This window comes from Ipomoea triloba, chromosome 7, assembly GCF_003576645.1.
Source record: "Ipomoea triloba cultivar NCNSP0323 chromosome 7, ASM357664v1".
Taxonomy (NCBI): domain Eukaryota; kingdom Viridiplantae; phylum Streptophyta; class Magnoliopsida; order Solanales; family Convolvulaceae; genus Ipomoea; species Ipomoea triloba.
The window spans coordinates 26,568,305-26,592,335 of NC_044922.1; the positions used below are offsets into that span (position 1 = coordinate 26,568,305).

At 34.5% G+C, this 24,031-nt stretch overlaps 3 protein-coding genes across 4 annotated transcripts in view; 1 reads left to right on the forward strand and 2 right to left on the reverse strand.

Annotated features, from left to right (window-relative positions):
• The window catches only part of LOC116024482 (probable mitochondrial-processing peptidase subunit beta, mitochondrial), a 5,460-nt gene extending 1,877 nt beyond the window's left edge, over positions 1-3,583 (reverse strand). Inside the window, exons 1-6 of the mRNA XM_031265379.1 lie at positions 2,850-3,583; positions 1,890-2,054; positions 1,605-1,742; positions 1,358-1,509; positions 1,087-1,195; positions 46-144 (exon numbers count right to left, since the gene is read on the reverse strand). Coding sequence (XP_031121239.1) covers positions 46-144; positions 1,087-1,195; positions 1,358-1,509; positions 1,605-1,742; positions 1,890-2,054; positions 2,850-3,515 — 1,329 coding nt within the window. The 5' untranslated portion in view covers positions 3,516-3,583. The remainder of the gene's footprint in view (positions 1-45; positions 145-1,086; positions 1,196-1,357; positions 1,510-1,604; positions 1,743-1,889; positions 2,055-2,849) is intronic.
• Positions 3,584-9,874: 6,291 nt separating this feature from the next.
• On the forward strand, positions 9,875-12,603 carry LOC116026044 (MATH and LRR domain-containing protein PFE0570w-like). The gene is made up of 2 exons (XM_031267489.1): positions 9,875-9,953; positions 10,373-12,603. Exon 2 carries the CDS (start codon positions 10,580-10,582, stop codon positions 12,272-12,274), a length of 1,695 nt encoding a protein of 564 aa, XP_031123349.1. The 5' UTR covers positions 9,875-9,953; positions 10,373-10,579; the 3' UTR covers positions 12,275-12,603.
• Positions 12,604-16,220: 3,617 nt separating this feature from the next.
• Positions 16,221-22,116, reverse strand: LOC116024692 (probable WRKY transcription factor 57). Of its 2 annotated transcripts, none has more exons than XM_031265661.1 (4): positions 21,528-22,116; positions 20,516-20,662; positions 19,969-20,350; positions 16,221-16,576 (listed from the first exon to the last, which is right to left on the reverse strand). In XM_031265661.1, exons 1-3 carry the CDS (start codon positions 21,929-21,931, stop codon positions 19,987-19,989), a joined length of 915 nt encoding a protein of 304 aa, XP_031121521.1. In that variant the 5' UTR covers positions 21,932-22,116; the 3' UTR covers positions 16,221-16,576; positions 19,969-19,986. The 2 variants fall into 2 exon arrangements, with proteins under 2 accessions (XP_031121521.1, XP_031121520.1); XM_031265660.1 differs by having other exon boundaries at positions 16,221-16,579; positions 21,528-22,115.
• Between the last annotated feature and the right edge of the window lie 1,915 nt (positions 22,117-24,031).

Sequence of the window (24,031 nt, forward strand, 5' to 3'; positions counted from 1 at the left end):
GGGGGGGGGGGGGGGGGGTATGAACAGCCATTTAGGCACAAGTACCTGATTACGAGCACGGATGACATCAGCTTCTGATACTCGGTAGCACAACTTGGATATATCATACATTATTGCATAAGCTAAGTCATCCAAGCAATCAGGCTGGGAAAGCAGAAGTATAGAAAAAGTTAAAAACTTAGGATTTGCTCAACTATGTCATCATCATTAAGAAATACACATCACTCTTCCCTCCCCACTTATCATGGAAGTTTGTCACTATGGTCAACAGTGAACAGTGGAAAATGTGCATGAACCAATAGACTTTTCAGACTTAACATAAAATGCACAGAAACAGAAATATTTAAGAGGAGCAGAACAAACATAATGAAGACCCCCTATTCGTTCTTAGTTCTTCCTTCATTTTCAGCTTTAGAAAGGGGGCAGGGACTATTGAAATCTGGGAACTCTCAATCTAGAAACTATTCTCATGCTCTCTTTCTCCCAAGCTTCCATTAGCAATAAACACAAGAAACTAGTAGCAGAAAAGTTGATTCTTGATCTATCCACAGTCTAAGAGATCTATAAAGCTTATTCTCTTTAGTATCAAAAAACAAAAGTTTCTCATAATAAATAGAAAAAATAATAATAAAATTGCAGTCATTTAATAAACATGTGGCACAGAAATTATTAGAAAGTGTAAAGCCCTCATTCATTAATTGGAATGCTTGGTGCCTAGCAGAATATTGTTACTTCTTAAGCACCATAAGTTCCCAAACAATTCTAGCTTACAAAATTATATTCATGGCTCAAGTCTCCCTTAAACCCCATCTATTTTTTCATCACTTATCATTTCCTACATGAGAGTCAGCTGCAGCTTTTGTATGCAAAATTACCCAAATTAACTCATTTACTTCCATGTCTCAATAAGAGAATCTCAACATGCTTTGAAGTTCAAACATATAGAAAGTCCAAAGAGAACACACAAATTTGATAATATGCAATACAAGCAAATAGGAATTTTCAGTACAATCTACTAACAGAAGAGAGTTATAGCAAATGCTCTTTCAAGGGCAAAACACATACTCCAATATATTTTGGACTTACTTTGGCTTCAGCATAGACACCAAAAAGCCCCGTATCTTTATAGTTGGTATTAAAAGCCATCACACTCTCAGCAATTTCATTAATTGCCACTCTCTGTACAAGCTCTGAACTGTTTATAGAACACATAGACACACATAACAACGTAATCAGGATAATAGTCAAACCACATGAAATCCAAGAAACACAAATGGAATGAAATCCTTCCAGCAATGCCCTATTAAGATAATAGCAGAGAACAAAATGCATGGAGGTGTTTAGCAATAAGACCAACCCATTATGCTTTCCCCCTCCACAGTATTTGTTCCATGATCCCAGCATTTGTTGAATGACCATCAAAGCAGTGGAATCAGGGTCTGTCCATGATGCTCCACTGAAAGCAACAGCAAATTGAGCAAGAGGCAGATCATCATCAATGATTCGGACCTGTATTTTTTTGTAAAATATAACATTAAGTATCAAAGGTGCCAAAATGAAAAAATAATGACATAAAATGTGTACATCACAAACTTCCATCACACCTCTGAACCAGTGAATATTGCTGGCTCTTTTGCAACCAACTTAGACGTGGTAACAGGGTTAGCCGATAGTTTTGTGAAAAGCTTCTTCACTTGCTCAACCACATCCTCATGTTTTATGGCTCCAGCAGCCGATACCACCTGAAGCAAATAAAATAAGATACAAAATAATGATAGATTCACAGAAAACATTAAAAGTACATAATGAAAACTGCATTCATAAAAAATAAGAACTTCAAAGCAATTTTAAAAATCATCAAAACTATTTCATTAACACTATTCAAATACCATTCTGTGAGGAGCATAGTGCGTTGAAATGTAATCCTGAATATCTTCCTTGGTTATTTTATTGATGTTCTCAACTGGTCCCAGAATCGTTCTACCCAAAGGAGTGTACTGGAATGCGGTGGCATGTAACTGGTCAAAAATGACTTCCTCAGGATGTCCTTCTACCTACAAGAAAAATTCTTTCAGAAAATGAGATCCAGGTTTCTCAACCATAAGAAAGACAGTGAATAAATAAATACTGCATATTCAAGTAAACTGCGAATTTGAAGTCAAGACATTCATCAGATTGCATTATTAGGGCACATGATTCTTGCCCATCAGAAGACAGGAACAAAATAGTGAACAATGTTTCTGGAAGGAACACTTTGCTTAATCGTTTGACATCTCAATTACCTATCCTATTTATTAAAGAAGTTTTAAAAATCTGGTGGAATTATTTGTTTTTTAGCTGTGTGGCTTTCCTTTTTTTTTTTTTAGTGGGGATGGGGGATTTGTTACTACAGAGTAATTTTTTAATTCAATTTCCTTGACAAGCATTTCATTAATAGAATAGCTATCACAATATTCTGATTAGGCTTAGCATGCACTATGAAGCACCAGCATCATAACAGACAGTCTGAACTGTGTTTATTCATCTAGGTATAGGTCCCTTATGACAAAATTAATGATTATAAATTATGATTATACTATGTTACCTTGAATTATAAATAATCCGCTATGGCGCTATCAAAGCTAGTGGTGCTTATGGATCATTGCCTAAAAGTCTAAAACAAACTAAAAAGTGTGTACAATGCATAATTTTCGCTAAACATGTAAAAAGTAGTAACTTTTGTTATGAAATAGTCTCCATAACAAAATCAAATAGTAGTAATAATTATGAATTACCAGCATAATATGTTAACTAAGATTAAACAACGTTTAAACGCTTCAAATATTGGAGCAAAAATAAAATCAGCATACCTCCTCCATTTCGCGGAGAATCACATTGCGTTCGCGGTCAATATTTCCCTGCTCGAACTTCGAATTCTGCAAAATGTCAGACAGAAGATCAAGCGCCTGAGGCACATCCTTGCTTTGGACCTTGGCATAGTACGTGGTCATCTCCCTCGAAGTGTAAGCATTCAAGTGTCCACCCATGTTCTCAATCTCCTCCTCCAATGTCCTCTGTGTCCGCTTATCGGTCCCTTTGAAGATCATGTGCTCGAGGAAATGCGCGACTCCATTGTTCTCGTCAGTCTCGAACCGCGATCCGGCGTCGATCCACACTCCCACGGTGGCGGTTTTGGCAGCGAGATTGGACTCCGTGGCGACTCGGAGCCCGTTGGGGAGAGTGGTCACTTTAGTCTCGGGGGCGGAGAGGATCGGCGCGTGGTTGGTTTCGACAGGGTGGGGCGAGTTGTACTTGAGGAACCTCAGGTCCGGTCTCCCGAGTCGCTTGAGCTTCGATTTCACGCTCTCGGCTAATCGGTCGTAGATCATGAACTCCGGAGGAGGCGGGGAGGCCGGTGCCGGAGCTTCGGAAGCCTGAGCTAGAGACTGCGAGGCGGATCGAGTAGACTGGCTTAGGCACGACGGAGCCAATGTCCGAGAGCGGCGCGTGAATGATAGCAGGTGGCGCGTCGCCATGGTTAACGATTGCTTGAGCTTTTCGTTCGCAGTTGAAATCCACTGTGCGATAAAACTGATGACGAGAGTGAGAGTGAAGATGACTTCCGGAAGGCGAGGGTTGTTATGCCGTGGACCCCAGGTCAGTAAAGGTGGACCTGAATCTATATTCACCTATACTATATTTTATATTCACATACACTATACTCTATATTCACAATTTGTAAACTCCACATTCACACATTACTGGATTATATATTTAGTAACTATATTGCCACTGTTATGCATTCACACATTCAAAATTCTATATTCACAGGTTATATATTCCATATTTACAACTTGAGAACTCCACATCCACACATTACAAGGCTACAAGTTGCTAGAACTTCTTAACTCTATTATAGATTCACAAATTCATAACTCTACATTCACGATTTCTATACTTCATATTCACAATTTGAAACCTCCGCATTCACACATTTCTGGGCAACTCTACATTCATACAATCATAAATCTACATTCATGATTTCTATACTCTACATTCACACTTTGAAACCTCTACATTCACACATTTTTGGACAACTCTATATTCAACAATATGTTTACTAATTTAAAAAAAAAAACAAAACAAAAATGATGTCACGGAAGGCGACTATTGGGTCAAACTAAGTATTGGGCCATTTGAGCCTGAGTAGATCATTTTGGGCTTTAAGCCCAAAAGGGCCTTACGAAATCAGAAGCCCAAGTCTTGAAGGCCGGACGGGTATCCACTAACACTTAAGGACCTATAACCTATGCAGGCCTTAGTAGTTAATATTGACAAATTATTGTGTGACCACCGTCCAAAACGATGTCGCTGAATTTTATGAGTTAGAATAATGTACATTATATGTTAGAATAATGAAACTTTTGGAGTAAGAAACGCACATTATATATTAGAACAATGTACATTATGAATTAGAATAATGAAATTTCTGAGATAAGATAACGTGCATTATGTGTTAGAATGATGTACATTATGAGTTATAAAAATATATATTACAGCAGCGGATCGCGTGAAAAAAAAAAAAGAAGACGCGAAACGACGTCGGTTTTGGATCATGGTCCACACAACAAGTATTAGTTAATATTCACAATAGAAAAACTTCAATGCTCTATTAACCATATTCACATATTTAAAATTAACACTCATAATTCAATTAGTTGATCAATGATCGACTTATGATTATTTGGTAGTAAAAATTGTAATAGGCGTACTTGTATTCCTATGGTAGGTTACCTTTGGTAAAATTATTGCACATAAGTACTAGTCTGGGGTAATTTACTTTGTTGTAAATTGGATGATAACCGTCATAATTCATGAGTATAGTCACTTTGGTCCTCATGTTTTTTGTCCCCTACCTCTTAACAAAATCATTCATATAAATTTTATGAGTAATTTGATGTGTATATATATATATATATATATATATATATATATATATATATATATCTACATATATATTAATTATTGCAACAAACTACTCAAAATATTTTATATTTTTGTTAAAATATTTACATTATTGGATTTTATATCATTTTTAGATAGATACACATGGCAAATGAATAGTCTATGAAATTCATAAATGAGTAAAAATGCATTTGAAAGAAGTAAAAAACAAAAAAAAATTCATGTATAGTTTTTCAACCTATTTGAATTAGTTAATTATGTGTTATATTCAACTATTTAAAAAATGAAGTATAAATTATTTTGATAGATTTTTTTGGTAAAATTTATTTTGATAGATTGATTCTATGATCTTTAATTCCATATAAAAGTTTAATAACACATATCAAAATATGATCGATTAATTTTATTTATTTATAAACGTTAACATACAAACATGGGGTTGTAAAATATGGAACATATTATACATGATTGATAAGATGAGGTAAGACAATAAATGTATTTTTGTTATCATGGATCTATGAAAGGTACAAGGTTGACAGTGAGATCTCATCAACTGGTTAAAGTGCATGCAAGACTTTTTTTTTTTTTTGAATAATACTAACTCTATTACAATGCAGTATCTGTTCATAACTACTTTCTCAACCTATTGAAGCACAAGAGTCAGTATTGCCTCCACTGAGGCTTTCTCAACCTATTGAAGCACAAGAGTCACTCCACTGAGGCTCGAACCTACCACCTCCCGTATAAAGGGAAGGGTTTGATACCACTGGTTAAAGTGCAAGCCTTTTAAGATTTTAAAATAATCAAAAGACAAATGGCAAGTCGAATGTTTAAACTTATAGGCATGTAATTTTTTCTTTTTTTGGGAGAATTATTTTTCGAATGAGTTTAATTAAAGTTCGATTAGGTTAGTTTTATCATGCTAAAAAAATGAATAATTAAAATAGGATATGATAGTTCTAAGTAATTACAGGCAGAAAGTACACATGAAATGAAAGAATGAAGTTTTTTAAAAAAAAAAAGTAAATCATGAATTCAGTACAAGATGCATCTCCCTGTGTAACACTCCGAGTAAATCGGGGCCTACTGTAAAGGCCGCGTTAACAGTGTTGTAGACTCTGCAAACCTTGAGGTCATCTAGTGTGGCTTGTGGAGTTGTGGGTGAGTTGATCGATAAATTATATCTTGTATGCATCTTGGAGTTTGGCTACATTTTAAGGTGGACCATTATACAAGTTTAGTTTTAGTAGGTTTAGAAAAAGAAGAATGAAAATTAAAAGAGAGAATTAAATAAGTTCATGATTAGAGTGGCTGTAGTGATGCATGCACAAGACAAGTAGGGTGTGTTGACTTGGACAATTTGCTAAGGTAACTCTTTGGTGGCAATTAAAGCTGTGATTAATTTATGTTATTATGTTCTAATGTCAATTACTACTGTACCATTAATTAGAATCACCCAACTTGTGCACCCACCTCGTAAAATTTGCGTATTAATTAATTACACAGAGAATCAATCAAGTATTGTCACGTAAGGAAGTGACTATCATAAGATAAATGTATGTATGCATGTATATATATATGTATGTATATAGTATTACTGTACCATAAAACACAAACTTAATAATAATAATAAGTCATGACTAGGTTGTCACTTGTTAGGCATAGGTAGGAGAAATTTTCCCACCAATTGTGCTTTATATCTCTATCTCTATATCTATATATATCCAAGCCTTTCAATTTCAAGTTATGAATCAATGATTATAAGTAATGATATTGATTAAATTTCAAATATGTCCAAATATGAGGATCTTGATATAGTATCTCATCTTAATCTTTCCCCTTCCTTATTGATAATCTTTTTGCCTTGTATGGATAACATATATCACTTTGAGGGCTACATTTCTCAATATGACAAACTCCCTTCAAATATCTACCCAAATTACAAATTACGTGTTACTCAAATTAAATTATATTAGTTGACGAATCTCAAACTGAAATATATATAGGCCATGTTTGGTGACATAGTTAGCTGTCAATTTTGGTTTATTTGATCACTATTAGTTGTATTAGCTGTTTGACTTGGTTAAACAATCAATATGAGTGTGATTAATTAGCTTTTTGTAACAACTTATTGCTATAAAATGCTAAAATTTAAAAAGATGCTCAAAGTAGTTTTTTTGATCAATTTTTTTAGAAAGTTATTTTGCATGTAATCAGCTATCAACTAACAGCTAATTTACCAAACAATTTTCTACAATCAGCTAATGATATTAACTAGTTAAACCCACTAACCCTAATAGCTAACAACTATTTACCAAACACCTCCATAATATAATGCATATAGATGTATTAAATCATATTTTGGCTAAAAAAAATTACTACGTTTTACGAATCTGAGGTGAAATGATTTAAATAAGACCAACTGTTACTTTCAATTTCAATACTCAATAGTAAAAATGTGATCCTAAAGTTGCTCCTCATATAAGTTTTTTTTTTTTTTTAGAAAAAATAAAATTTAAATCAGCATGGTGCAAGTCAGAGTGTCCAAATTATTACGGAGTAGTTCAATTTAAATGAAAAAAATGATACATTCATTTGATATTATTTTAACTACACAAAAAATATTGCGAATAATTATAATTTCATGATTTAAAAAAAAAACAGATTTGCATTGGGTTAAAAAAATTGAAGGTGATTGATCACATATGAGGATTGCAAATTACGTCATAAAATTTTCAAGTTGATTATAATTGTTTGAATAAAAGATTTATTACTTCTTTATCATGGCAGGAGTGGTGAGAGAAAATTAAGTTTGAAGTTTAAATTTATATTTATTTGAATATAAAAGATTTATTAAGTTTAAAGTAAATATATCATAGTTATGAGATTATTAATTTTAAATTAAATACTCTTTCAATCATCAACAAAATTCTCTTGTTGCATAAACAAATTTTAGGAGAGATAACCCAAAAAAAAAGTATTTTTTTACCGATGAAGAAAATCTTGTAGTCACTATCCAATAATGATGTATACTGGGTAAACTCTACTCATGTTAATGATTCGTAAATCACACAAGAGAGGAAAACTATAATAAGTAGAGTAGTAGACTGTGTGCAATGAGTTCGATTGAAAAAGTGTGGACAAGAATCAAACTCATAATCTTTAAAAAAAAATGTTTAAAAATGATAACTTGTTACCTTTTATTGCAATAAAAAATAATTATTTGTAGTGTCTATTATATATTTTTCTTTAAAAAGAAAAGGAGAAAAAGACAACATCTCGAAACGCACGAAAAGGAATTAATGAACAACTTTTACAAGGTCAAAGAAATATTCAACATCATAGTATATATTGCTCTGTAAGTTTGTAACCACCTTTAGATTAAATAATTTTTTTTTTAAATCCCAAGCCTTAAAACTCATTTTATACCAATCAATATATAACAAAAACAAGCATAATGATGAGTTAGTATATACTTTGAAAGTGCCCGCATGAACTTAGCTCACTAGTTCTGTAGGCAATATTTGGAACAAGAAGGATAGTTTAGAAGTGCGAGAGTATTCACTTGATGACATTCACCCTCTTTTAATGACGAATATGTTTGGAATATCATTATCACGATTGTTAAAATAAGTATAGTATAAAGGATAAAGGAGACCAACAATTTCCACTGCCCAGAACTTGAAATTAGGGATGTTAACGAATCGAACATAAACGAACGGAGGTTGTTCGTGTTCGTTTGTTAAGGATTTTGGAGTGTTAGTGTTCGTGTTCGTTTGTTAAGGTTTTTGAAAATCTTGTTCGTGTTCGTTTGTTAAGCGGTCATTAGTGTTTGTTAACGTTCGCGAACATGTTCACGAACGTGTTCGTTAACGTTAACGAACACGTTCACAAACGTGTTTGTTAACGTTAGCGAACACGTTTACGAACATGTTCGTGAACGTTCATAAAGAGGTTCGTGAACACCTAATTACCAAACACCTGCACATGTTCATGAACACAATTCGTTCGTGAACAAGACATAATCTATGTTCACAAACAATAACCAAACAAACAACACAACTGTACTATATATGTTTGTGAACATGTTCGCGAACATGTTCACGAACATTATTAAACGAACACTTAACGAGATTGTTCGCGAATATTACTAAACAAACATAAACGAGCTTGTTCGCGAACATTATTAAACAAACACAAACGAGCTTGTTCACGATCTCTTAGCAAACGAACTTACCACTATCCAGACTCAATTCGTTTATTAATCGCGCTCTAAATTTTGTTTGTTAATGTTCATTTACCTTAATAAACGAACATAAACGAACTCCTACCGAACACGAATACGAGTAGTTTGTCGAAAGCTCTGTTCGCAAACACCCCTACTTGAAATCTAGTGAAGGTAACAGCCCAACCAACTTGGTTGGGAATAAAACGCATTTTCATATGATGTGACAATAAAACTCTTTTTATTCACTGGTTGGACCTACCGTACATGATTTTCTTAGAGCGATTTACATCTCTTATGTGATTTATTAACTTTACATAAGAATAGAGTTTACCCAGTATACATCATCATGTAGTAGTTGCAGATTTTTCATATTTTAAAAGAATCTATTTATATTCCACATCGTATGACAAAAGATTTGGTAAATTTTTTTTAATAAATTTGTAAATCTTATAAAATTTGACTTTTTTTCTTTTTAAAAAAGTACAATTTTTTTTTAGGTTGGGGGAGTTGAGAGAGCAATAACGGCTGAAGATTCGGACCTTTGATGGGTGTGACTAACCAATTGAACACAGACAAATGAGAAACTTTGGCATATCTTTTATTACTCTTTTTTTTTTTTGTTCTCAATCTTTCATATGATATGGAGTCTGCGTACCAAAACAACAAAAATAATTTGTTCAGAAATTCCATGAATCCCAGATAGCAAAATCTCACAGAGGGGGTGGGCAGATCTGGGCCGTCTGATCAGGAATAACGAACGATCCTCTCAAGATTACACGTGGTACCCATCTTTCTCTTCTTATTTGCTTTCGTGCATGGAATTCTCCTCCAACTATAACACCCAAACAAGAAGTATGATGAGAGAGAAAAGTGTGATGAGTAGAGGGAGAGAAGGGGGAGAAGTAGGGTGGGGTGGTGAGTAGCTTAGAGGAGGAAGAAGAAGAAGAAGAAGAAAGCAAAGGAGGAAAAGAAAGGAAAGGGTGTCTGGTTTTGTTTGTTTGTTTTTTGTTTTTCCTGTTATTACTACTGCACAAACATCATTTTTGTGTTTGTTTTTTATTTTTTCCAGTTTTTTTGGTTTTTGCTTTGTTGAAATTTGTGGGCATTTAGAGAAAAGTGGGTCTGATCTTTCTGCTATAATTTCAAGAATGTTTCCAAATCTGACTCTGTGATCTGTGTCCACCAATTCCCTCTTGCCAGATTTAAGTTCTCTCAAAACTTGGGTCTGATCTGCTGGGCTCTGCTCTTTCTCTCTCTCTCAACTGGGATCATCAAAATCTTGCTCTGGGTGTTCCCAAGATTTGAGCTTTTTTGTTTCTCCCAATTCCCCCGTGGGATTTCCCAAACTGTTTTTGCTAAAACTTTGCAATTTTTTTGGTTTCTGAATCCGGGTTTTTAGTTGGGGAGATGAAATTTGGTGGGATGGAAGAAGATCATCAAGAGCTGATGAAGTTTGTGTGCAAGCAGTGCTACAAGAGGTACCCTTGTGGGAAGTCTTTAGGGGGGCATATGAGGTCTCATGTGGTGGCAAATTCAGCTGAAATGGTGGAGGGTGGGGGTGGGGGTGGGGACCCCACAGCCATGAAAAGGGATCATCAACAAAGATTTGAGCATGGAGGAGGGTATTCTACCTATGGTCTAAGAGAGAATCCCAAGAAAACTTGGAGGGCTGTGGACTCAACTTCCCCTTTGCCCCAAGAAAAGGCCTGCAAGCAATGTGGAAAGGTGTTTCAGTCTCTGAAAGCCCTGTGTGGCCACATGGCTTGCCACTCTGACAAGGAGAGGGGGGGTGGGGTCAAGGATGATCAGTCTTGGTCCAGTGAGAGCAAAAAACTGGAAGAAGAAGATGAAGAAGAAGAAGAAGTTGATGATGATGATGATTCTGATGATAGTGATGATGATGATGATTCTGATTCTGAAGCTGAGGAGGATCAGATCCCAACCACCACAACAAGGGACAGATCCCAATCCACACATCATCCTAAGAGGTACAAGAAACTTGTTGTCAAGTCTTATTCCTTATCCTTAACTAACAACAATAGTATTGGCTCCTCATCTGTGTCTGAGATTGATGAGCAAGAGCAAGAGGAAGTAGCCAAGTGTCTAATGATGTTGTCTAAGGATTCTGGGAACTGGTATGGTTCAGTTGTGGAGTTTTCTGACAATAACTCTGTTGTTCTAGAGACCAAATCCTCATCCATTGACATGAAAACTTCTATAAGGTCTAATAAGGGTAATGGTAATGGTAATGGGACTGTCTATAAGGTCTGCAATAATAGAGACAATGAAACTCAGAACCCCCCAGCCAAGAAAATGGGAGATAGGAAAGTGATGAAATCTAGCATTGTGCATACTGAGATGGCAGAATCCCAGAGCTCTGATTCTGGGTATTTCTTAGGGGAAAACAAGGTTGAATCAGATGTTTCTGTGAACGGGTTCCTCGCGAAATGTAAAGTGTTGAACAGAGTAAAAGGCTATGTGAGGGGGGGAGTGGAGAAGGAGTATGAGAATTATGATGAATTTGGAGTGGCATCAAATTCTGGGAAGCAAAAGAGGGCAACAAATGACACTTCTTATGATCCAGAAATGGAGACTGGATCTTATAATAAGAAGATGAAGGCTGCTTCTGCTTCTTCTCCTGCTAAGAAGAAGTATGAGTGTTTGAATTGTAAGAAGAGTTTTAACTCTTATCAGGCTCTTGGTGGGCACAGGCCTTGCCATAAAAAGACGAATCCCGATATGGAGTCGGGGTATGGGACTGGTGAGAATAGCTTAGAGGCCGATGAAACGTATAATCACGGGAATGGTGGGAGGATTAGGGATTGTTTCGGGAGCAAAAAGGCGGGGGGGAAGGACACGACAGAGAAGAAGGCTAGGCCGAAGAAAGGGAAGGGACATGAATGCCCTTTCTGTCATAGGATGTTTAAGTCTGGGCAGGCTTTAGGAGGGCATAAAAGGTCACATTTCATTGGGGGTGCTCAGGTCATCAATGGCACCCAAACTCCAGCTGCTGCCGCCAAGGAAGAAGCGGCCGATTTGCTCGATCTCAATCTTCCCGCCCCCGTTGAGGACGAAGATGATGAGCAGTTGATGGCTTGGTAGTAGGATTGCTAATAAGAAAAAAGAACAAAAAAGATGGTTACTTTGCTGTTGGGACAATTTCCAATTGAATAATTCTTGATCTCATGCTGGGATGCATGCAAATTTTTGCCTCAAAATCAAAGATTTTCAACAAACCACCCTGCATTCTTGCAGTGTTTATGATGATGATGATGATGATGATGATGTGCAAATGGCTCTTAATCAAAAGATTTTTCCCATCACCCATTTCTGCATACTCCAAGAATGCCTCAGTTTTTACTGTTTTCATCCATTTGGTTATCTGCAGATAATAACATTTTGTCCAAGCTACTGGCTTTTCTTGTATAGACCATTACACCTTAATTACTCAGTAATTCTTTAATTTTGTTTTTCTCAATTCAAGATGCTTAGTTCTCTGCCATTTTCTTGCCTTTTTCTATTAATTTCAAAATCCTTTGATTTACGGGATATGCTCTGAGTGAAACTCCCTTTGTGACCTAGTCGGTAAAGGACCACAAGGAAGTAAATTACAGTAGGTTATCAACAGGTGACCGGCTCAAACCAAGAGGTAAGTAAACCAGTTTGGAATGTCTATAACTGACCTGTTCAAATCAAGAAAACCAAGAAAGTAAAAAAAAAAGCTCCCTGTGGCTCTACTGGTAAAAGACCACAAGAAGGTAAAATAAACTGGTCTAGGCTATTCATAGCTGATCGGTAAGTCAAACTTAAAACTTGTTGTTTATAACTGATCGGTAAGTCAAACTTAAAATTTTGTGAATTGTGATACTAATTATCTTATTAACTTTAGTTGGGATTGCCATTTGCCAGTTAATTTTCAAATCCAAATGTGGGCTTTCTTGAAGTTGACAGACACTTCTAGGACACCTACAATTGGTGGCGCCTGCAACATGATCACTATGTTTCTTTTAGCAGAAAGTCATAATCCATAATTTGTGAAACAAATGGCACCTATTGACCCGGTAAGAGAAAGGGAAAGCTCAAAGGACTTCACTTTCAATCCATTTTTGCTACTTCAAATAAATAAATAAATAAATATATCAATCTTTTAATTATAAAAGCAATCCAATGTCACTCTTAATTTTGCACCAAACGAAACATTTTAATCATTATTATCATGGCAGTTCTTAGTTTTGTCATAAATTTGGTACATGTTTTGACCGCTATGTCACAAACGTTGAATACACAATGTAACAATTTGTAAATCCATAATGAAGGAAATACACCCGATGAACATGCCAACTCATTTAAACTAATTCATGGAACTTGTATCATCGAGCTTTTAGATTGTCACATTGAATTGGTCCATTATAATTATAATCTGCCATTATTTTTTTTTGGACACAGTTTAATTGGTCAGCTAATTCAAAATAAGTTCATAAGTTTTGCTTAACTAGTATTCCCATGAGGTATGAATTTGACTATATACAAGCATTTGAGGTCTATAGGCCAATTAAGACGTATCTCCCAATTTATCTTCTCCACCAATATCCACTTTAAATTATTATTTTTCAATTAGATTGAATGAGTTTGAAGTTTCAAATGATGTTAAAAAGTTATTATGGTACCTTCGTTTGAATCTGTCTAAATTTTCCTAAATAATCGCCTATGTTTTATTTTCCTTATCCTTTTTTTTTCTGTAAATTTATTAGATTTTCAATTGTTTATTACATTTAAATTTTGATTATTTAAAATCAAGTTATTATTAGTCATTACTTAGTTAAATTTCTTTTTAATTTGAAAGATGTACCCAAAATAAGACATAGTGTCTCGTCACATTGACTTGTTTGGGTGAAGTAATATCCAAACAATAATCACAAACAACTTTTCTAGTGTCAATCAAAGGTAATCAAAAATCATCCTAAATCATGTTTCCTTTAATCACGTGATCCGCAAGACGATCAGATACATTGTTATGCTCACGATAAATATGAACCAAGACGATGTCCCAATTCTTTCTCATCAAACTATATAGGTATTGATCACTTTCCTAAAAGAACTGCTAACATGTAACCAATTAATCATTTTCTCATAGTTAAAGCATTTCCATTAGTAGTTTTAGCTAATTTTTTTATGCGGCCAAAGATGATGTGGAGGATAGAGGGTATATGAGAGAAAAAAAAATTAAAATCTCCGTACAAGGTGAGAGAAATATGTCATCTTCTGCGCGTTTTGCGCACTTATGCACCCAACACAGCGCGTGCAGTGCATACGCCATGTTGGGCGCGTAATACCGTTTTTTTGTTTTTTGTTTTTTTAAATTGTCAAATTTTTAAAACTTTTTTCCCTCTTTCCTCCTCCTTCTCTCTCATACTTGGACCTGCAAAAATTAAAAAAAAAATATTAAAAAAAATTAAACTAATGAGGTTGCTCTTAATTTAGATTGTCTATTCTAAGAGCTACTATTTCATTTTCAAGATTCAAATATACAATTTTACATTAAAAAAAAACAAGAAAATATGTTAAACTATTTTCATTCAGAATCACTCATCATTAATAAAGGGCAAAAGAGAGAGAGAAAAAAAAAATGAAGAAAAATGGGGATGACCAAAAGGGTAGAGGATACAATAGGAGTAAATTAGAGTACAGGGCTATTTTTGGTAGCATAAAGTATGTCCTGGTGCAAAATTAGTTGGGCCGTTATGCTCAAAAGGAAGAGTGTGGGGCCCATTAACTACTTCTGTCGTACAAGGCTCAAAAGTGGGCCATTCCAAACCTCAGGTCAAGACAGGATTTGATTCTGACTGTTCTCAGTGGACTTGTAGAGATGGTTTTATTTTATTTATTTATTATTTTTTTATGTTACCTACTATATACAAAATTTAATAATTTTATAAAAAAAAAACTTGATTATTTATCTATATGACTATAATATCTGTACAACATGATTATACTAACATCCTTAAGTGGAACACAACTCGAACTTGTGACCTTCCATTTGAAATAGTAACACTGATGCAATCAGACCATAATCTACTTGATTATTTATATTGATACTCTCTCGTCTCATTTTATGTATCTGGTTCACGATGTTTGACTAAAGTTATTTTCACTTACTAGGGTTATAAGAGTTTTTTTTTTTCCATAAATCAAAGAATATGTTGTTAGAAGTGGAGAACAAGAAAAAGAATGGGGACTAGTTCCGAAAATTTGAATAATGGGGCGCGTGCAGTAAACGCAGGGGAAGGGGAGGGTGATAATGGAGAAGCATACCGCGGGCTTTGGAAGACAAAAAGTGAAAAAGGGTAAAAAGGAAAGGGTAAAAAGTAATGTCGGCTGACACAACGTAGCAATTTCGAACTCCACGAACTGCTACAGCAAAAAGCATATTTACACTAATTTCCCCGAGAATCAATGCACAAGATCTCATTACAATCTATCTAACATAATCATGCAAAACATTTTTTTTTGACAACTTTTAAATCATGATATTTGAAATAATTAATACATGAAATGTAGGGTATTGGGTAGGGAGCATCCTTAAATTTCTTGGCCAGTTGTCTCATCTAAAAATCACTGTGTTTGGCGGTGAAAATCCTGGGTACACAGGTTGCCCATAGCTGACTGATTCAAACTAAGAAGACCACTAAGCTGCTCCCACTAGGGGCTCCCACTGGAAGTCAAACTTAGAATATTGTGAATATCAAGCAAATAGTCTAACTAACTTGGCTGAAGTTGCCCCGTATTCAAACTTTATTGGATGACGAGGGAAATTGACATGCTCATGTGTAAGAAATCGCAATAGGGAGACATGCGATGAGCTTCACCGAAACGGAGCTGGTAGGGCATGAACTCGTAATCTTCTGATATGAGAATCATGCGCTCTACCAATCCGATTACCCTTTTCGGAGATATATAGTATTTAATTTTGAATTTCAAAAGTTAAACATAAGAAGTATTATATATATAACACAAGAATTCATAACTTAGAAGGAGCTAGCTAGTAATATTTTTAAACTTTAGTTGGTATTAAAAATATACTCCGTATATTTCAATATACTGAATAGCGAGTATTAAATAATCAGACATATCAACCTTAATTCAATGAAGAAAAATATTCAAAAATTACAAAACAAATTAAACCTTATAAGCAAACTAACCTAATTCTGCTGCTTAATTGCCTCCATGCATATATGGCATTGATCAAGGGTTATATATATATAATTAAACCAAATTATTATTAAGCTAAGGCTTAATTAGGCAAGTACTACGTAAAAGGACTTGCCTTCTGCTGACTGCATGCTGCTATTATCTTCTCCATCGGCAGTTAAAGTATAATACATCCATCATCATCTCCTCCATTATCTTCTGCATTCATAATATAAGGTTACATAAATATTTTGAATTATTATCCATCAAATTTGGGTTTGTTGAATTGTTGTACTTTTTCTTGTCGAAACAGTGGAGACTGCATGCGTGTCCTAGTACGGAGTATTTTTATTTTTTTGGGTCGAAGAAATAGTATTTCCATTGTCCCACAGTTTTTTTTTTCTCTATAATTACTTGGTGTTTTTTTTTTTTTTGGTAAAATTATTTAAGATTTGTGTTTTGGTATTGGCCAATTCAATTATTGGGGAAAAATTAAACTTAGATGGATTTAAAAAAAAATACTACAACAAAATTTAGAAATTAAAATATTAAAATATAGAAAATAAAAACAAAATTTAATTAGTTGTAAGCATACTGTAAATTTAATTCTTCAATATAATTATTTAAGTCGTAAATATAATCCCTAAATTTTTAATTAAATGACGGCGTTAGTTTCAACTTTCAAATGTAAAAACTCTAACAACAAAATTTGTTACTCTCCTAAAAACTTACTATACATTTTATGCCTCTTATTAGTAAAGATGTGTACAGTAGGCAATTTTCGCGTCGGGAGCAGTAAAGATACCTATGTCATTTACTACAAATGTAAATGCCTCATTTTGTAGTAGTTAGCGTGAATTCGAATGGATTCCAAAAGAAAATTTTAGAAAAAAAAAATTAGTATATGATGAATGGGGTGACTAAAAGTTGGGAACTTTAAAAGCAGGAGACAAAGCAATAAACCAGACAACATTAGTAAAAGGTTATGTTGCGATGCAAATTCATGGGGGAAAAGGAGATGAATTTAAAACTTTTTCATCAACTTCAAACAACAATATATAACTCCGGATCTCACCTTTCTTTGCATGTAATAGACATGAGGACAAACTAAATATAACCTTTTTCTTAAGATTAGATTGTGTAAAAATCGTCTCCCATTAGATATATAATTTTTTTTTTAGATAAGATATAATACATTCCCAACTGGTGCGTGAGGAACACGCGCCTGCTAGGGCGCGAATTGTCATGCAATCGCGCGTTGTGCGAACGTTTTTTTTTTTTTTTTTTCACCTACAAAATTTTAGATTTTGCAGGGGAAATAACTCTCCAAATTGAAGCCTCCATATCAATTTTGATTTTATCCATTTAGTTCTTTCTCTGACATGAACCCCAAATAAACCACAGATAAGGATGCTCTTAGTGGTTTATCTTCTTAATATGCACAATTTTTAAGGTTTACAATTTGATTCCACTCACTGTATACCTCAATCTCTGCTAGCTAGCTTCTTCCACAAGTTGAGAATCTTCAAAGTTATTCTATTCATATTGTTGGGGTGTTACTCCCCAATCATATCAAATCTAATAAAATGGTTATTCACAATAGGTTAGTAGTATAAGTATATTTTGTCATATATGTCATGTCTGCCAAATATTACAAAAATTTCTTCTGTGTATTAAAAATAGTAATATAGTGGTCCATTTATAGTACCTAAAGATTAGTAAAAAGTCAAAAAAAAAAAAAAAGATTAGTAAAAAGAATTGTGATTGTTATGTCCCATCAAATCCAATAAAATGGTTATTATATTCAACTTGAGTATAGCAATATGTACGATATAATATTTCTTGTCATATATGTCTACCAAATTACATATTAGCTTATCAGTCAATTTTAATTTATTTAACCACTATTAGTTGTTTGACTTGATTAAAAAATTAATATAAGCGTATGATTAATTAGTTTTTTGTAACTCCAAAATGCTAAAATTCAAAAAGTTACTCAAAACAACTTTTTCAATTAGGTTTTTGAGAAAAAAAATTATACTAAACAACTAACAGCTAACAACTAATTTACAAAACATCTTTCTACAATCAACTAATGTTATCAACTAGTGATACCTTCTAACCAATCAACTAACAACATTTACCAAACATGGTCATATGAAATATTTTACAACTCTATTAACAATTGTAACATAGGGTCATCTGTAGCACCTTAAAGTTAATAAATGGGTATGTTTACACTAAAATTGAACTTTGTTTGATTTTTTAAAATTTTATTATTATTATTATTATTATTATTATTATTATTATTATTATTATTATTATTATTTTTGGTGTGATTGTTATACTTCCCATAATATCTAGTAAAATGGTTATTCAACATAGGTATTGTAGTATGTACAATATAGTACGTATTTCTTGTAATATATGTGTACTGATGAACATTACGAAATTTCTTATAACTGTATGCATTAAGTATAACTATAGTAATATAGTGGTCCATATGTAGCACCTAGAAGTTAGTAAATGAGTGTGTGCGCACTAAAAACTGAATCGGAATTGATGAAATAATGTTCAATTTAAAAAATAATAATAATTGTATAAAAATATAAAATATAAAATATTAAAAATTATAAAGTCTATATGACAGTGTTTGGACAAACTAAATGGAAAGCCAAAGAAAAATGGATTTGAAAGAACATCAAGTCTTAAGGGTTGGCCTACTTAGCTTATCTGTATTCCATTTTCACAAAAAATTATGAAGCTGAAGAAGCCACATAGCAACATTTTCACAAGTCCTCTCTTTAATGGTTTCTGTTGGTTGGCTGCTATAATCTTTAAAAGCCATTTAATTAATCGCCAGTAACAAATGAAGCACCATGCCCACACTAGCCCACTAGGTAGGGCTCCCCAGTCCCCACCATATTAGAAAAGGATAGTCTAGGCTTCATACTATGTCATATATAGCCATCACCTATGCCTCTTCACTTAATTTGGTAACCTAGCTAGAAAATATATATATACAAATTTTAAATTGTATATATATTTATTACTGTTACACTGTACGTCACAAGTTTGAACTCATGTATATACACTAATAATGTTAGAGACTTGTCATCAAATAGGGTTAATCGAAGTTCGGCTCAACTAATCACGCACTAATATTAAAGGTTGTCATCGAATGAAATAAATCGAGACTCGATCTGGTTAGTCTCGTCCAATAAAATGCGGACGTTGTTCGACCTATTACCTTTGGCCTATTAATTAATATATATATTAATAAAAAGGACAAACTTAATTGAGGCAGTTGCTGCCAAACCATAGGCATAAATGCTAGACAGATCTTAAAGCTAGTCCTTCTGGGATGGCTGGCCCCTACCCCATGTATTAGATGAAATCTAGCAAAAGCAAGTGGACATCGAATCATGCCATTCATGTTGAAGACATTGTATCACATCCTCAAACTAAAAAACTTTAATTTATAGTTGTATATATACTTATCAGACCAGCAGATCGAGACAACTTAACACTACTGTGCATCTTTGCATCAATCAAGCTAATAATAATAATAATAATAATAATAATTTAGGAAGTGTATGCATGCATACCTTCAATTTGGTCACTTCTTACTTGTTCCACATCCCAGGAGGCACCATGTCGCCTAACAATCCCTCATCTGGAGGGAGTTGTGGTGGTGTAGGGCGACGGCTTGGGTCATGGGATTCGATGTTGTGTGTCAGGTTTTGATGTAATTGGATGGGTAGAGTATGTGATTGGCCGGTGAGCCCGGGTAGATATGACTGCACGGCTAAAGGGTTCAACCGGGCCATATATGCCGAGGCCTCGTGGCCTATGAACCCGCCTCTAAAGCCGACAGCGTGGTGGCAGTGCTGCCCCTCGTACGTTGTGATCACCACCGTGGGATCCTCAGAGGATCTCTCAACTCTCTTCTTCACCGTGCATTTGCTGTTGGTGCAGCGGTAGTAGCTCCTGCAACCATCAAGCAATAATTAACCCACCAGGCCAACATTTTTAGTTCCATCCTCAGCATTTAGCAGTAAACCAATTAACAATAAAGTAAGCCTGTGACTCCAGTCAAGTTGGTCAGATTGTAAGCCAGTGATTTAAAAAGAATAAAGCAAGGTGGAATGGAACCTGGGAAAGGGGCTGTTTTTGACAGCTTTCTGACCATATTTCCTCCACCGGTACCCATCTTCAAGGTGATCAACTTCACTTTTAGTCATGAATGCAAACCGCGGCTGCTTGATTCGCTTCGGACCCTTCTTTTTCGCTTTGCTACTTCTGCGGAATATTCAGTAGCCTAAAGTATCATTACACATATTGATTCTTGCTCCCTTCATCATCATGTAATAACAACAGAGAAAAACCTTCCTGATCTCGTCTAATATAATATGCATTCAACTACAGATTATATATTATAACCCAATTCAAAAACATCAGGCCAGCGTCAATAACTACGCACTCAACATCCTTATTATAAAATATCCTAGAACACTCATCAAATTCAGGGTTTCACAGTAAGAGATTACTAACATACAGGAGATCATCATAGAAAAATCATTTAACCATAAAGGAGAAATTAAAAAGTTATAACTAATATGAAATTTATTTTCTTATACTTGTCTAATAATCAATGCCAGATAATATAATGCTCGACTCGACTTTCTAAGCTATCTTTCAACAACCCATTTACGAGGAAAGAGGTTGCACCTGGAGAAATAGGACAGCACGCCATTCCCGCCGTAATGGCGGCGGTGATATATCCACTGAACAAGTATCTCCGATGACTAAAAAGACTTGTGCGCGTGAGTGTAAAGTGTTTTTTTTTTTTTAAACAAATTATTATGTTTGCTATTATTCTGCAACCGACTCACCACCGGCCTCGAACTCCCCCATTAACGTAATCCTTCAAAAAGTGTACGGACGGAGAATGGCATTATTCCTATTGGGGTTGCATCCTATATATAATTCTACGGTCCATTTCTCACGAGTTTCCAGGAAAATTCAAAAGGAATATATTATGAATTTAGGAATTTTTAATTTTTTTTTTTGAAAATTTTTTATATCTTTTTGACCTTGAAAACGGCATTTAATTACGGATTTAGACACGCATTTCATGTGAGAACACACGCACTCACTCACTCACGTTGTGTCCGCAGGCGGCTGCGGCGGCCGCGAGGAGGACGAGGGCTTCTCCACCGCCGCCGCTTCCTCTGAGGAGCTGGAAGTCGCCGGCTCGGCTTGAGTCGCGGCCGCCTCTCCATCGCCGCTAGGGCTCTCATCAGCACCGCCGGAACCAGAAACACAACCGTTTCCCGCCAAATCTGCGTGGATCAGATCGAACGCTCCAACTCCTCCTCCTCCTCCGCCTCCGCCGGAAATTCCGTCGAGCGGTTGAAAATTCCAGCCGAAGTCGCTCAGGATGCTGCTCTCCTCCTTATCCACGCCGCCGTCGCCGAAGAAGTACGCCCCGTCGGCGTCTCCTCGCAGCGCCCAGCCGCTTGATTCGGCGGTGAAGTCATGGTGATCGAACTTCCCCTTATCATCCATTCCCCGACGATCGCAATTCGTAAATCGATTCTCAGCTCGCGGACGCACTCAGAGAGACAGATAGGAAAAGAGAAAAAGCTAGGGTTTATGGCGGAGCTGAGAGAGATGAAAAACCGCGTTTTATCGAGAGGCTGTCTGGGAGAGAAAGCTGATGTCGCGTCAAGACATAGGGAGCTGAACACTGAGACGGAGAATAGAAAAAAGATAATATAAAAAATTGGGCGTCAAACACCAAATAGTACGGTAGAGGCTGATATTTAAGCAATCACGGAGTAGATTTTGTTTCCACGCGCGTAAGACCGTAAAGTAGTTTGCTTCAAATCCACGTAAATATATATGGAATTTTGTGAAGAGTATTTTTTTTTTGTGAAGAGTATTTTTTTTTTTGTGAAGAGTATCTTTTTTTAAAAAGCTAAAATTAATAAAAATACAATTAAAAAAATAATCAAATAGATTACCGAACTGCATACAAAAATAAGTTAGAGAACATAATAGAAATGCATATCGTATGACGATTTTCTCGCTTTTGCATGAGTCTGGACTGATGACAATGGAGAAACCTCTAAGAGCAAACTCATTTGTGTGGGTTTTAATCATATTTTTGTCAGAAATTAAACAAAAATAGAAAAATAAAAGAGAGTTGGCGACAACCCTCAGCACGCACCCGGTGGGCGCGGCTGGTGGTGCGCGTTTTTATTCATTTTGTGGGGTCCACCTTTGAGACAAAAAATAAATTTTTTTCATTCTCTCTCCACTTTCTCTTTCTTCCGGCTCGGTCACAAACTCTGTAAAAATCAAGCAAAATTTACAATTGAGGATTCCCTAAGTGTTATCTAGGAAGATGAGGTTGGCATTTGTCGCAGCTGAAAGGTCAGATATTGGGGCCTAGCTTCGGTCTCTACCTAGTCATTGGGTCCAACTCTCTCTCCTTGACAAAAAAAAAAAGAGTAAAATTTATTCATCAAACAAGGAAAAATTATGAAACTAGACCAATTAACCAGTCAAATTTTAATTATCTATTGAGGTGGTGATTTATTATTGACATACATGTGAGATGTCAATTTAATTTTATTTATATCTTATTATGGATGATGTGTTATTATTTATTTATTAAAAAGTTATTTTTCTCATGAATTTGTGTTTTTTTCTTCTTTCTTACCTAGATTTATCTCACTATTGCCTCCCCATCACAGACGATCAAAGCACGAAAACCTTAGTCTCATAGAAAGATCTTTGGGACAAAATGGCGAAAATCTTTGTTTTAGTTGGAAAATAAATGTTGATGAGCTATGCATGTTGTTCGTATCAGATAAGTCTTAAACGCATTTTCCTTAGTTGAATATTTCAATTGCATTTTCATATATATATATATATATATATATATATATATATATATATATATATATATATATATATATATATTTTAATGATTTATTTAATTACTATTTTTAAATCTATATTTATATGGATGGTTACAAATTTATTATATAAAATATGATGTTGTAATATCTCTAGAAGCCAATTGTTTTAGAATGGGGGCAGTAGATGGGACATGCACATTGACAAGTCAAGTTTGAATACATGTTGCAATGGATATAGTAGGTCAAGAACAATTAAATTTTAATCTACTTAGAGTTAAAACGCTGAAAAATAATTAAAATGTTTAGATATAATATTTGAGATGTGAGTGAACTAAAGAATGTGTTATGTATTTTTGTTTTAACTAAAAACTTAAAATTATAGATGGACTACATATTTATGTTAATATATTATCATGTGTAAATGGATTACGTTTTAATGGGTTTCAAATATCACGTAGATCATATTATTTTATTTTATTTTATTTTATCAAGGGTTGATTTTAATAACAAATTGAACATGTATTTCGTCTCAACTAAATGTACTACACATATATATGCTCAATAGAGTGAGATCCTAATTAGAAGAAGTCATTTTGGATTATATTACCGTGGTAATTTAGTTTTTTTTTTTATTAAAGAAAACTTTTGTGAAGTGCAAATAAATAAATAAATAAATAAATAAATAAATAAATAAATAAATATATATATATATATATATATATATATATATATATATATA

Coding starts and splice junctions, on each gene's coding strand:
- LOC116026044 (XM_031267489.1), top strand. CDS start 10,580: ATGAAATTTGGTGGGATGGAAGAAGATCATCAAGAGCTGATGAAGTTT.
- LOC116024692 (XM_031265661.1), bottom strand. CDS start 21,931: ATGGATGATAAGGGGAAGTTCGATCACCATGACTTCACCGCCGAATCA. Junction 20,663..21,527: donor CAGCCGCCTGCGGACACAAC/GTGAGTGAGTGA, acceptor AATATTCCGCAG/AAGTAGCAAAGCGAAAAAGA. Junction 20,351..20,515: donor AAAAACAGCCCCTTTCCCAG/GTTCCATTCCAC, acceptor TGATGGTTGCAG/GAGCTACTACCGCTGCACCA.